We start from the raw sequence: 12,824 nt of genomic DNA on the forward strand, positions 1-12,824 counted from the left end.
TTATTTTGAAAACATCTGTTATTTGGTTCTTATAGCGTTTGTTGGATAAATGGTGTAGATAGTTTTAGCATTGAGAACGCGCAAACAAGATTGTTTCAGACCGGGGAGTTACTGGGAAAACAAATTTTCTGCAAGCAGGAGTTGTTTCGCTTGTAACTTGTTTTTCCCTTTGCTTTGCTTAACAATTACTGGCATAAAGATACTGCTTTGCTAAACTGGCTTATTTTATGCTGTTAGAAGTTAGGGCTCTAGTAGTTTACAGCAAGTAAATTTCTTTATTTGCACAATATTCACAACATGCTCTGATAGAAAACAAGCGTCAGAACAGTAACAAAAACACCAGCATAGTAATCTTGACCTCTATCTTCATCACGGCTTCGTTGCTCATGCGAAACTCTTTCATAAGACTTGCCCCCTTATTCTTGTGTAGAAAAGGTTGGTCGGGTATTTCGACTCCAAAGAAGTCACAGAGGGGTTTCCAACCTCCAACACCAGCAATCTGTCCTTGGGCGCCGTCTGCACAAAATATATGAATCAAATGTGCAAAAGTTAGCGATTCAAGCAATGCAGCAGGTAATGTTAATAAACGACAAGCAATACACGCGCTGTTAGAGTCGTCTGGCAACGTCACAAGCGTAAATTTGGAAAAGTAAAAAAAAAAAAAAAAAGCAAACAATTCAAACAACCAGTGTCTCGTTGAAACAATCTACAGTGTCACCACCGTAACGTTTTTATCACCAAATCCGGATCAAGTTTTCGTACAAGTAATACTGGTTTTCTATCGTACACTGTGTACCCCAGTATAGTAAATGTTGCATTGAGTGATTTTGTACCGGTTTTTGGGTCACAATAACTCCCATGGTGCTTATACACTTTTCCAAGCGATGTGTAGTGCTAGCGACGTGATATATGATCATTTTGGCTTGTTAAAGACAACAGCTGGCCAGTGCTTCCTACCGTTGGTTTGATGAATGGTTCACGTGAATGCAGTGAAAACTCACAAACAAGACTGGCCGGGGGTTTAATGGAAAAAAGTTGCCGACAGTGAGGCAGGAAATCATTGGTGTCGCCAAAAACTCGTGTCATCCATTTCTAAAACAATTACTGTCATGAATTAAATGAGAGGGCATTCATTAAGAGGCTGCTTTGCCAAGCGCACTTTGTTTTCTATCAGAAGTTAGGGCTATAGTTAACGGTATGTTGAGTTGGTTTCTTTCCTATTTTTACACTTGAGGACCAGGAAAATGTACTCCACATGTTCATAGGACTGTGAACGAGTGAGCGAAACGTGCCAGAGCCTTAGACGTTGTTTGAGACGTGAAGGCTGCAAACAGATGCGCCACTGTTTCGACCTACAAGGTCTCATCAGTGCAACTGGGGTGACTATAAGACGACATTGCAGCTTCCACAATTCATATTATTGGCTCCACTTTGCTTATCATATGAATATTGTGAAACGGACTTGGCCATAGTGTTTCCACCTTGTTTTCTCCGTAAGGTTGCACCTAATTTGGTGCCCAAAGGATGACGGTGATTGTATAATCACCACAAAGTGGAAGTCTTTGCTTGGCCGTTTGGTCAGCAAAGTCGTCTGATAGTCACACCAGATGCACTGATGAGACCTTATAGGTCCAAACAGTTGCCATCTGTCTGCAACTTTCACATTATATTATTGTGTAAGTTATTGAGTAAATTCATATTATTGGCTCCACTTTGCTTATCGTTGTTTGAGACGTTGACTTTTTTAAAGTTTACCTTCGAGTTTGTCTTTTATTAAACCAAAATACTTACAGAAGTGTAGCACCATGAAAGTTATTGTGGCCGGTTACCCAAAAACCGGTACGAAATCACTCAATGCAGCACTTACTATACTGGGGTACACAGTGTACGACTTCATAGAAAACCAGTATTACTTGTACAAAGACTGGAATCGGATTTACGAGAATGGCGTCCAGCTCGGCGATTTCGAACGAATGTACGAAGGTGTGGACGCTGTTTGCGACGCCCCGTGTTCGTACTATTGGAAGGAACTGTCTGAATCCTTTCCTCAGGCAAAGGTTAAACGATTCAGTTCATAAACGTATGGTAATAGTAAAGCCTAATAGGTTTAACATTTTTTACGCTGCATGTATCGTTTAAGAAGGGCTTCCGAAAGGTGCTTCTGGATTTGATTTTTAACAAAAGTCTATTCCAAAACACAAACGATACTGTTGAGTTATAGCCGGTGTGTTTGTTGCAAATCTGTTTTTGAACCAGATTGTGTTGATGATTCGAGACGAGGATTCGTGGTACAAAAGCTTGTTAAAACAACTTGAGGAAATGCACTGGTGTTGGATGTGGTGGGCCTTAGACTCCTGTTGCCTGTCTGCGATATCGAGTCGGAATTATCGCTACCATACATGTAAGGGCAAGATTTTGAGCTGTATATTTTATTAAACCTATATTTAAATTATCATATGACAAAACGCAAGGATGCTTTATCGTGAGAATGCAGACAGGGCCACTGTTTCGGCCTAATATACCTCATCAGAGCAGCTTTGGTGAGTAACTACGATCTTAGCAGATAAATATCCAAACATTATTGGATCTATTGCCTGCTTTAGCTGAAGGCTTTTGAAAATACAGTGCTAACAAAGCACTAGCTTTTAACATCAGGATTAGCCATTTCTTCCGTTACAACAATGGCTAAATTTACACAACCGCATTAATTTCATTAATTTGAAAAAGATTGCTCGAATGGAGATGTCAGTTTAATTTAACTGTCTTTTCCAATAGTGAAATTTTTGGCCGACGTAAAACCTTGGCCGAGTGCAAAGTTGATTCCACACAACGAAAACACGTTAAAGCGAATGTACAGGGAACACAACTTGTACGTACAGACGGTCAGTAGGATTTTGTTAAAATTTATTAGTTATCATTCATTTGTATTTTTATGTGGTATTTTTCGACAAGCGTCAACATCAGGCAAGTTCCAGATGTTCAATGTTTTGTGGTAGACTCGGTGACGGCATATTTTAGTTTGTAGTTTGGCAACATACAGTTTTCAGACTTTCACTACAAAATATCTAACACTGGTACAGTTACTGGTGTTCAACTGGTAAAAATCCCTTTTTGCAGCACTTCACTATAACAGAATGGTGTGTGTGTCATTTCATGTAGCAGAATATGGTGGAAACTGGATGGTTGTTTAATTTGTTTGCTTTCTATTCTTTTCTCTTTTTTACTTTCCAAATTTACGCTTGTGACGTTTTGCCAGACGACTCCAACAGCGCGTGATGCTGGCCGTTAATTAACATCACCTGCTGCATTGCGTGAATCGCTAACTTTTGCACATTTGAATCATATTTTTTTGTGCAGACGGCGCCTAAGGACAGATTGCTGGTGTTTAAAGTGACAGAAGGTTGGAAACCGCTCTGTGACTTCCTTGGAGTCGAAATACCCGACCAGCCATTTCCACACAAGAACAAGGGGGCGAGTCTTATGAAAGAATTTCGCAAGACCAACGAGGTCGTGATTAAGATGGAGCAAGAGGTCAAGATTACTTTGCTAGTTTTCGTGACCGTTCTGGCATTTGTTCTCTATCAGTGTTTCCGGTACGTGTGTAGTTGATGCAAGATATTATAAGAGTTGTTAATTTTTGTGTTGTAGTTTTATTCTGTCACAAATTGTTCTGCGGAAAAAAATAAACTTTCGACCCTGAATACACACACAAAGAGTGTTAACGACCTTTTATTATGAAACAGGCATTGCGCCTAAATTCCATATATTTATTGTCTATTAACTTTTGTATTGGAAATGTTAGTTTTCACATGACATTTTCTTATGTCAGTAATGAGTTGAAAGTCTTAACATGTTAGTAAATATATGCACAACATCAGTTGCGCCTCAACTGAAAATATACATGGACAACTGATACATGACAAAGGCAAGAACAATCGCTAAAATCAAAAAAGTAATCTTGATCTCCTGTTCCATTTTCCTCACAATGTCATGGGTCACCCGATATTCGTAGATAATCTTCCCTCCCTTGTTCTCGTGTGGAAAAGGCTGCTCGGGTATTTCGACTCCAAGGAAATCGCAAAGAGGACCCCAATCGCGACTTTGTACACCAGCAATCTGTCCTTAGGCGCCGCCTGAACGATAAATATATGATTGTGGTAAAATGTTGCGATAACTCCAACCACAGACGGGTTCGTGGTTTTATATTGAAGGTATGAGGAACAAAGACATTCACACGTTATGAACAAGTGCTCGGAAAAGTAATATTTGTGTTTGGAGATTTAATGTTGCAGACACAAGAAATTAGCAACCGTATCCTTGGTAAATTCTACGGCAACAAGCGCGGTTACCATGTAGGCCTAGACCAAAAATAAACATTTTAATGACGTAGTGGTACAAAAGTCGTGTATGGTTTCTTCCTGTCTTCTGTCGATTTTAAAGGCTTGTAATATTCACGTCATGAAGATGCACCTTATGTTTTTGTTTGTTTGCACCAACTTTGGTATACGCGCTTAAACGTCTTTTACGACCCAATCGTATTTAAGAACGCTTCAATTTTCAAATGCTGTCCCTTCAAAAATAAGCATGCGGAAATCTTGAATGTAAGTTTTAATTTTTTTCCGCAAGGTGGAGCACTGCATCTGCACACCCGTCACGCATGAGGTGTTTCAGTAAGGGACTTTTAGAAGTTATAACGATCACTGGGTTTGCTTCAAGACAGTTTGTCTGTGTTTGGTCCATATGATAAAGGTGATCTTTTTGTTACACCAGTTGTCTTCGAGAAACTATTTACAATGTCATTTGGAACAATGCTGGCCCTGCCGTCTTATTCAACTTATTTGTACTTTGCCAAATTTAAGCTGAAATACACCATCAAGCGTCGCCGTCTTATACACAAACATGTAAAATTTAAGTGTGGTATTCGCTGTTCCAATGCGGACTCGTTCCAAAGTCGAAAAAAGTGTTATCAGCTATCGGGGCAAAGGGCAATCTCGGCGGCTAATTTATAGTAAACATTAACGACTTCTGATAACTCGTGCAACTCACCGTCTACTTAACTAGGCGGTCCTAGTTTACTTAACTGAATGAGCGAGACGAGTGAAAAATACAAACCGTTGCTAAATATTGAGAGAGCGTAATTTATAGTAAACCTTGACGACTTCTGATAATTACTCGTGCAACTCACCGTCTGCACGTACAAGTTGTGTTCCCTGTACATTCGCTTCATCGTGTTCACGTTATGTGGAACCAACTTTGCACTCGGCCAAGGTTTTGGGTCGGTAAAAAAATTCACTGCATAGGAGCAGGGTAGTAGATCGAACTGACACAACCATGCAAGCAACCTGTTTAATCACTGAAGTCAAAGCACTGACACCATGGCTACCATTGGCGTAGAAAGGGGCCATAGCCCTTCCTAAATATGAAGGTTAAATATTTAGAAGATGCTATTTTTCTAAAGGTCGAAAATGCTACTTTTGTTCATTTACAGTAGCTTTTCTTTCATGCAAGTTGTGCCATTTTCGTTTAACATTAACACGCTTAAATCGACGAGGAACCCAACCAAACCCCACCAAATATTTTGACTACGCCATCACGATTGCTGCAAATTACAGATATATGCAACAACCAATCATGACGTAATGTTTATTCTAGCTCAAAATTACGTGTATTGTGCCAGAAGCCTCTTCTTATTATCGAGGAGATGCTGCAGCATTCCAATGCCCACCACGTCCAGCCTGTGCTATAGCAAGTTATAACTTCGTAGAATTGTTTCACTATGCTTTTGTACCACGAATCCGCGTCTCGAATCATCAACACAATCTGGTTCAAAAACAGATTTGCAACAAACATCAACCGTAAAACTACTTTGACCATTAAAGCAAATGCACTAATCGGTGTTCGAGCTTTAAACACAGCAAAAAGTCTATCGAACCCAGCAGTTTGGTCCCAAACCTCAGTTAAAGTGCTTTTATCATCCCTTTTAAGATGTAAATCACCCGTTAAGATGGAAACCCGACACAATTCAGTTTATGCGTATGCAGACTGCAGCAGTACAAATGCTTGTAAAATAGAAAGGCCACACTTTAATCGAAAGTGCTTTATTTGTCCTTTTCCTTTAGCTCACATGTAAAACAGGACTGAATCATTTTTAGTGAATTGCCAATTCGTCTATGTATTTGGAATTAAAAAAAAAACACCGTGTACCCAAGTACTCTCAGGGCTGCAGTGAGGGTTTTTGTGCCGGTTTTTGTGAAGCCTGCCACAATTACCTTCATGGTGTTATTGTAAAGAGCGGAGTGGAGGTAGGAATATATGAGAACACACTTTTTTCTAATATCGTCACGGACCCCCCGAGATTCGCAAACACTTTTAGATTTACCAAAGGATATAAAATAACTTTATTTTTTAAACAAAACAGGGTTTATTTTTTTAAACTTTACTTTTTATGGTCAATATCCTGTCATGATTTTTCCTGTAATACTAGGTTTATTTTAGCTGCAATGCCAGAGAATCTAATGATCGAAATGCGATATATTTGATTGCGCGATCCTGCCTATTGCAATGTGGCAGCGTGTAACATTCTGCTTATTCTATACCATCACGTATTAAAGAAAGTTGCAACATTCAGTACATCCTTTCCAAATTTGTGCATCGCGTGCTGTTCGTGCGTTGTGTGCATTTATCTCACACTGCGCTGTGAACGTGATAAGCTTGTTGATCGTGTATTGTGTCAAGGCATTGACTTCAAAATGCTAAAGTCTTGTTTCCCACTTTTCCCTTGTGTAAAGCTGTATCAGCCATACCTAATGTGATCCCCGCGCCTTACGCAATCAGCGTGATATGGGCAATATTAACTGTACGACGTATGTAATTGATAATTTTATCCGAACACATAGGCTAAGCCTGCCGAATCAGTTACCGTATTCAGTCGTTCATATAGGATTTTAATAACATAGCAAATTGAGTGGATTGCACAACAATAGACAACCTCGGCGACAACCTGATAAAAACTAGAATTGCGACAAATAGGAATTAACGTTTCTACTCGTGAACTTCAGTTAAACCGAAAGGAATGAGTAAAGCTGATAAACGAAAAACGCAAAGACGGCAACCAGCACAAGCAGCGAAATCTTTGCTTCTCGTTCGACGCGTTTCACAAGATCATTCGTTTTTCGATATTCTTCAAAGAGGTCCGCACCCTTGTTCTTGTGTGGGAATGGCTGGTCGGGTATTTCAGCTCCAAGGAAGTCACAGAGCGGTTTCCAACCGTCCGTCACTCGGTAAATCAACAATCTGTCCTTGGGAGCCGTCTGCGCATTCAAAGTGGTGTTAATAGCGCGTTGATTGGCACCGGTTTAAAAAAATGTGATCATGTTTAAACATCTACATATGGAAACGATCTATGTTCCACATTGAAACGGCAAAAATACTCATTAGCTTCAATGGCGGTGTAAGCATTCATGTTCCAATATTTTTTAAAACATTTCGTGCAGCTTGCTGCCTTTTTTACCAAATTTCGCAATGGTAAGTGGAGACTAGTGATGTTCCCAGTTCCAAATTATCCGGACCGGCCGGATCCGGATAGTTATCAATCAAATCCGGCCGGGTAATTTGGATCCGGCAGTTTGTTAACACCGATTCGTGTATTTTATCGGTATGTCAAAAATGTTTGATTGCCAAACAGAATGCTATGTTAAGGTTAGCTTATCATAAGTGGAACAAATAAACGTGGGCATTTATTAATATGGTATAACACGTCACGAAAACCTTGATAACAAACATAAGAAAAATCGGAAGTCGGCGAGTATCACAGACCGGGTCCCAAAAACGAGCAATTTGCGAACGTTTGTCCGTTTTTAGGACAAAAATGCTTTCCCAACTATCCGGTAAAATTAAGTGTGTTATCCGGCCGGGTCCGGGTATTGAAAATTGGTCAATATCCGGCCGGGTCCGGGTACCCGGATCCGGCGTAAGACATCACTAGTGGAGACCCACCGTTTGAACGTACAAGTTGTGCTCCCTGTACAGTCTCTTTAGCGTGTTCTCATTGCGTAGAAACAACCCGGATCTCGGCCAACTTTTCGTATCACCCAGGAACTTAACTGAAATGTGCAGCAAATGAATAAACTTAAAAGAGCGTTGCACAAATCATAAGGCTCACAGGCTTCACAGCCAAGGCATTGCAGTCTAGCTGGATCAGTCACTTTTCCCGACAAGTCGGAGCGAGAACTGAAAAATCAAGCTCTCGGTGAGGTTTAAACCCACGACCCTGGGCTAACCAGGCCCAACGCTCCACCAACTGAGTGGCTTCACGGGGTATATTGTGGCCAAGGTACACTGGTACGCAAGCGCACAACTTGTCGGGCGACCTTCACATGCGTAGAGGACCTGCAGTGGGGTGATCCTGCCTTGCTATGCGAAAGCATGGTATTACTTCTGCGTTGCTCAAATCAAGCATATCCAAGGAAAAAGGATTGGTATGGAGAAAACCATTATTTGTTAAATAGTTTTGTAATAAGGTTCACAGGCTTCGCAGCCAAGGCATTGCAGCCAAGCTGGATCAGTCACGTTTCATATGAACGAGATATGACATAGTTTTGTATTTGTAGAAATATTTCAGTAAGCTGCCAAAATGCCAAAATTATCTTAATTAGCTGCAGAGAGTTGTGCGTATACTGTTTCGCCCTATCAGGTCTCATCATCAGTGCACGTGCATTTACGAAACAACATAATTGACTCTTACACATGTTGTTTCGATATCTACTCCTTCGTATTCCGGTCCAGGTAAGAGTGGACATCCACCACCACAACCAACTGCTGTTCATTTTTTTCATTTGTTTGTGGACGCTTTTGAACCATTCGTCTTCATCTCGTAAGCAAAGAATAATCTGAGCATGCAAGAATGGTGAAAAATGTATTTTTGATAATTGCAATTTGGGTCAGACTGATCAAATAGTGAGGCTATCGTTTCAAAAAGTGTTTGGAATCTCCATTTAATTCATATGTAATCGGCTTTTGTTTACATGAACCGAAACACCATCGTTTAAGCTGCAATTGATTGCCACATTCATCTCACTGATTATTAATGCTGATACAATCGTTTGATTTAGCTCAAAAACCTATTGGAGCAAAAAATCAGCCTTTACTTTTGCCTCAGGAAAGGCTTCAGAAAATTCCTTCCAGTAATAAAAGCACGGGATGTCATTTACAGCATCAGCGCCTTCGTACATTCGTTCCAAATCACCAGGTTGAACGCCCTTCTCAAAGATTCTATTCCAATCTTCGTGCAAGACCAATAAATTTTCCAAATAGTCGAACACTTTGTAGCCAAGTGCGTGCAATGCGGCATGCATCGTCTTGGTGCCAGTTTTCGAATAACCCGCCAGTATAACTTTCATAATGCCTTTCTATATCTGCCTGCTGCGTAAACGAATAACACAAAAAATTACTATTTGATCAAATGTACTGCAGAGTAAAAACCAAATCTCGATCTGCTGAAACCAAGGTACCTTTGCAGGCTGCCGATCGCTCACACTATCACAACTTGTATTACTATGTTAGTTCGAAACAACGACTATACAGACAGCTCAGTTGATGTTTAGTTTAACAAAAATATATTTCGCCTGACAAGGTATCATCAGTTACTGTTTGGCGATAGAAATTATAAAGCCTTCTTGATCATTACAACGATTCTTTGAGGTTGGTGAAAAACTAAACGAATTGTTTGTGAAAGTCGAAACATTTCATTTACTGAGGGTTCACTATTTGCGTCGTTACTTGAAATGTGAGTTACTTGGCCAATTAAAATGCTATTAAAGTCATGCTACAGAAAATCCTGCTTGTCCTGCAACCTTTATCTGATATACTGCATGTAATACTGTGCATGCGATTTTTTTAACGACAAGCAGTGAATGTTTGTTGTTCTCGGGTGCACTTTGTGCTGACTTTCGCAATGTTTGACCTTAAGCCAAAGGCAAACAAACCTTCGTACATTTTATCTACCGCGACGTTGATGGAGCGAAGGTATTGTCGACTCAAAGAAGCAAAGTTGCAAATTCAACTAAGCTACATTTTGTGGTCTATATTGACAAACACGTACAATGAGCGACCACTAAATCTGTAGTGAAAACCTGAAAACATCTGCTTACTTCTAAACATTTGGTGATCAACCTTTTATAAATGCCTTAACACCTGGTAGCATGGAGACGATCGGCCGCAAAGGTAAATTCAGCAAACATAAAAGCGCATAGCCGCACTGTGTTTGTCGAGTCATGGACGAAAACTTGAGATGACACAAATCACTTGGCAGCCCATGTTATTTCAATAATTGTTCAATCAAAGATTTTATTAATATTTCACAATTGAGTTGAATCGTAAAACAACAACGCCAAGGTCATATAACAGTGCTACGTCTTCGGACAGAAATATACTGTAGAAATACTTGGCCAATGCAATTAAAAATTGATAAAAAACTCTTTTTAACATCTAAGATTGAGAAAACGAGATCAAAGTTTCCACTTGTGGTGAAACATTTAAACCGAAAGGAATGAGAAAAGCTGATAAACGAAAAACGCAAAGACGGCAACCAGCACAAGCAGCGAAATCTTTGCTTCTCGTTCGACGCTGTTCGTGCGTTGTGTGCATTTATCTCACACTGCGCTGTGAACGTGATAAGCTTGTTGATCGTGTATTGTGTTAAAGGCATTGACTTCAAAATGTTGAAGTCTCGTTTTCACTTTTCCCTTGTGTAAAGCTGTATCAGCCATACCTAATGTGATCCCCGCGCCTTACTCAATCAGCGTGATATGGGCAATATTAACTGTACGACGTATGCAATTGATAATTTTATCCGAACACATAGGCTAAGCCTGCCGAATCAGTTACCGTATTCAGTCGGTCATATAGGATTTTAATAACATAGCAAATTGAGTGGGTTGTACAACAATAGACAACCTCGGCGACAACCTGATAAAAACTAGAATTGCGACAAATAGGGATTAACGTTTCTACTCGTGAACTTCAGTTAAACCGAAAGGAATGAGTAAAGCTGATAAACGAAAAACGCAAAGACGGCAACCAACATCAGCAGCGAAATCTTTGCTTCTCGTTCGACGCTTTTCACAAGATCATTCGTTTTTCGATATTCTTCGAAGAGGTCCGCACCCTTGTTCTTGTGTGGGAATGGCTGGTCGGGTATTTCAGCTCCAAGGAAGTCACAGAGCGGTTTCCAACCGTCCGTCACTCGGTAAATCAACAGTTTGTCCTTGGGAGCCGTCTGCGCATTCAAAGTGGTGTCAATTGCGCGTTGATTGGCACCGGTTTAAAAAATGTGATCATTTATAAACATCTACACATGGAAACGATCTAGTTTCCACACTGAAACGCCAAATATACACATTAGCCTCCATGGCGGTGAATGCATTCATGAACCAATAATTTTTGAAACATTTCGTGCAGCTTGCTGCCTTTTTTACCGAAATTCGCAATAGTCAATGGACACCCACCGTTTGGACGTACAAGTTGTGCTCCCTGTACAGTCTCTTTAGCGTGTTCTCATTGCGTAGGACCAACCCGGAATTCGGCCAACTTTTCGTTTCACCCAGGAACTTAACTGAAATGTGCAGCAAAAAATAAAGTTTAGAGCTTTGCTCAAATCAAGCATATCCAAGGAAAAAGGAATGGGATGGAAAAAAACAATATTTGTTAAATAGTCTTGTAATAGGGTTCACAGACTTCGCAGCAAAGGCATTGCAGCCAAGCTGAATCAGTCAGTTTTTATATAAACGAGATATGACATAGTTTTGTATTTGTAGAAATATTACAGTAAGCTGCCAAAATGCCAAAATTATTTTGATAAGCTGCGGAGAGTTGTGCTTATACTGTTTCAACCAATCAGGTCTCAGTGCACGTGCATTTACGAAACAGCATAATTGTCTCTTACAAATGTTGCTTCGATATCTTCTCCTTCGTATTCCGGTCCAGGTAAGAGTGGACATCAACCACCACAACCAACTGCTGTTCATTTTTTCCATTTGTTTGTGCATGCTTTTGAACCATCCCTCTTCATCTCGTAAGCAAAGAATAATCTGAGCATGCAAAAATGGTGAAAAATGTCTTTTTGATAATTGCAATTTGGACCAGACTGATCAAATAGTGAGGCTATCGTTTTGAAAACTGTTTGGGGTCTTCATTTACTTCCTATGTAATCGGCTTTTGTTTACATGAACTAAAACACCATCGTTTAAGCTGCAAATGATTGCCACATTTATCTCACTGATTATTATTGGCTCATTGCTGATACAATCGTTTGATTTAGCTCAAAAACCTATTGGAGCAAAAAAATCAGGCTTTACTTTTGCCTCGGGAAAGGCTTCAGAAAATTCCTTCCAGTAATAAAAGCACGGGGTGTCAATTACAGCATCAACACCCTCGTAAATTCGTTCCAAATCACCAGGTTGAACGCCCTTCTCAAAGATTCGATTCCAGTCTTCATGCAAGACCAATAAATTTTCCAAATAGTCGAACACTTTGTAGCCGAGCGCGTGCAATGCAGCATGCATCGTCTTGGTACCAGTTTTCGAATAACCCGCCAGTATAACTTTCATAATGCCTTTCTATATCTGCCCGCTGCATGCGTGAACGAATAACACAAAAATTTACATTACTATTTGATCAAATGTATTGCAGAGTAAAAACCAAATCTCGATCTGCTAAAACCTAGGTTCCCTTGCAGGCTCTCGATCGTTTACAACTTGTATTTCTATGCTAGTTCGAGACAACGATTATGCAGACAGCTCAGTTGATGTTTAGTTCAGCAAAATCAT

The 12,824-nt window shown here is 40.1% G+C and overlaps 3 protein-coding genes across 3 annotated transcripts; 1 reads left to right on the forward strand and 2 right to left on the reverse strand.

The window, feature by feature from the left end:
- Nucleotides 1-1,805: 1,805 nt before the first annotated feature.
- Nucleotides 1,806-3,756, forward strand: LOC145901798 (uncharacterized). The gene is made up of 5 exons (XM_082989594.1): nucleotides 1,806-2,057; nucleotides 2,257-2,401; nucleotides 2,776-2,882; nucleotides 3,358-3,593; nucleotides 3,744-3,756. Exons 1-5 carry the CDS (start codon nucleotides 1,806-1,808, stop codon nucleotides 3,754-3,756), a joined length of 753 nt encoding a protein of 250 aa, XP_082845720.1.
- A 3,302-nt stretch (nucleotides 3,757-7,058) lies between these two features.
- Nucleotides 7,059-9,398, reverse strand: LOC145901800 (uncharacterized). Its single transcript, XM_082989597.1, has 4 exons — nucleotides 9,147-9,398; nucleotides 8,744-8,888; nucleotides 7,996-8,102; nucleotides 7,059-7,310 (listed from the first exon to the last, which is right to left on the reverse strand). The coding sequence occupies exons 1-4, from the start codon at nucleotides 9,396-9,398 to the stop codon at nucleotides 7,059-7,061; spliced, it is 756 nt and encodes a 251-aa protein (XP_082845723.1).
- Nucleotides 9,399-11,023: 1,625 nt separating this feature from the next.
- LOC145901804 (uncharacterized) lies at nucleotides 11,024-12,605 on the reverse strand. Its single transcript, XM_082989600.1, has 4 exons — nucleotides 12,354-12,605; nucleotides 11,942-12,086; nucleotides 11,505-11,611; nucleotides 11,024-11,275 (listed from the first exon to the last, which is right to left on the reverse strand). The coding sequence occupies exons 1-4, from the start codon at nucleotides 12,603-12,605 to the stop codon at nucleotides 11,024-11,026; spliced, it is 756 nt and encodes a 251-aa protein (XP_082845726.1).
- Between the last annotated feature and the right edge of the window lie 219 nt (nucleotides 12,606-12,824).

The sequence above is a fragment of the Ascidia mentula genome, chromosome 5 (assembly GCF_947561715.1).
Source record: "Ascidia mentula chromosome 5, kaAscMent1.1, whole genome shotgun sequence".
Lineage (NCBI taxonomy): Eukaryota > Metazoa > Chordata > Ascidiacea > Phlebobranchia > Ascidiidae > Ascidia > Ascidia mentula.

What these genes read in the sequence shown, in the direction of transcription:
- LOC145901798 (XM_082989594.1), top strand. Translation starts at nt 1,806, where the DNA reads ATGAAAGTTATTGTGGCCGGTTACCCAAAAACCGGTACGAAATCACTC. An exon ending in AATCCTTTCCTCAGGCAAAG is followed by an intron (nt 2,058 to 2,256) that starts GTTAAACGATTC and finishes TTTTTGAACCAG; the next exon opens with ATTGTGTTGATGATTCGAGA. An exon ending in GAATTATCGCTACCATACAT is followed by an intron (nt 2,402 to 2,775) that starts GTAAGGGCAAGA and finishes CTTTTCCAATAG; the next exon opens with TGAAATTTTTGGCCGACGTA.
- LOC145901800 (XM_082989597.1), bottom strand. Translation starts at nt 9,398, where the DNA reads ATGAAAGTTATACTGGCGGGTTATTCGAAAACTGGCACCAAGACGATG. An exon ending in AAGCCTTTCCTGAGGCAAAA is followed by an intron (nt 8,889 to 9,146) that starts GTAAAGGCTGAT and finishes TTGCATGCTCAG; the next exon opens with ATTATTCTTTGCTTACGAGA. An exon ending in ACAACTTGTACGTTCAAACG is followed by an intron (nt 7,311 to 7,995) that starts GTGGGTCTCCAC and finishes TTGAATGCGCAG; the next exon opens with ACGGCTCCCAAGGACAGATT.
- LOC145901804 (XM_082989600.1), bottom strand. Translation starts at nt 12,605, where the DNA reads ATGAAAGTTATACTGGCGGGTTATTCGAAAACTGGTACCAAGACGATG. An exon ending in AAGCCTTTCCCGAGGCAAAA is followed by an intron (nt 12,087 to 12,353) that starts GTAAAGCCTGAT and finishes TTGCATGCTCAG; the next exon opens with ATTATTCTTTGCTTACGAGA. An exon ending in AAGATATCGAAGCAACATTT is followed by an intron (nt 11,612 to 11,941) that starts GTAAGAGACAAT and finishes TGCACATTTCAG; the next exon opens with TTAAGTTCCTGGGTGAAACG.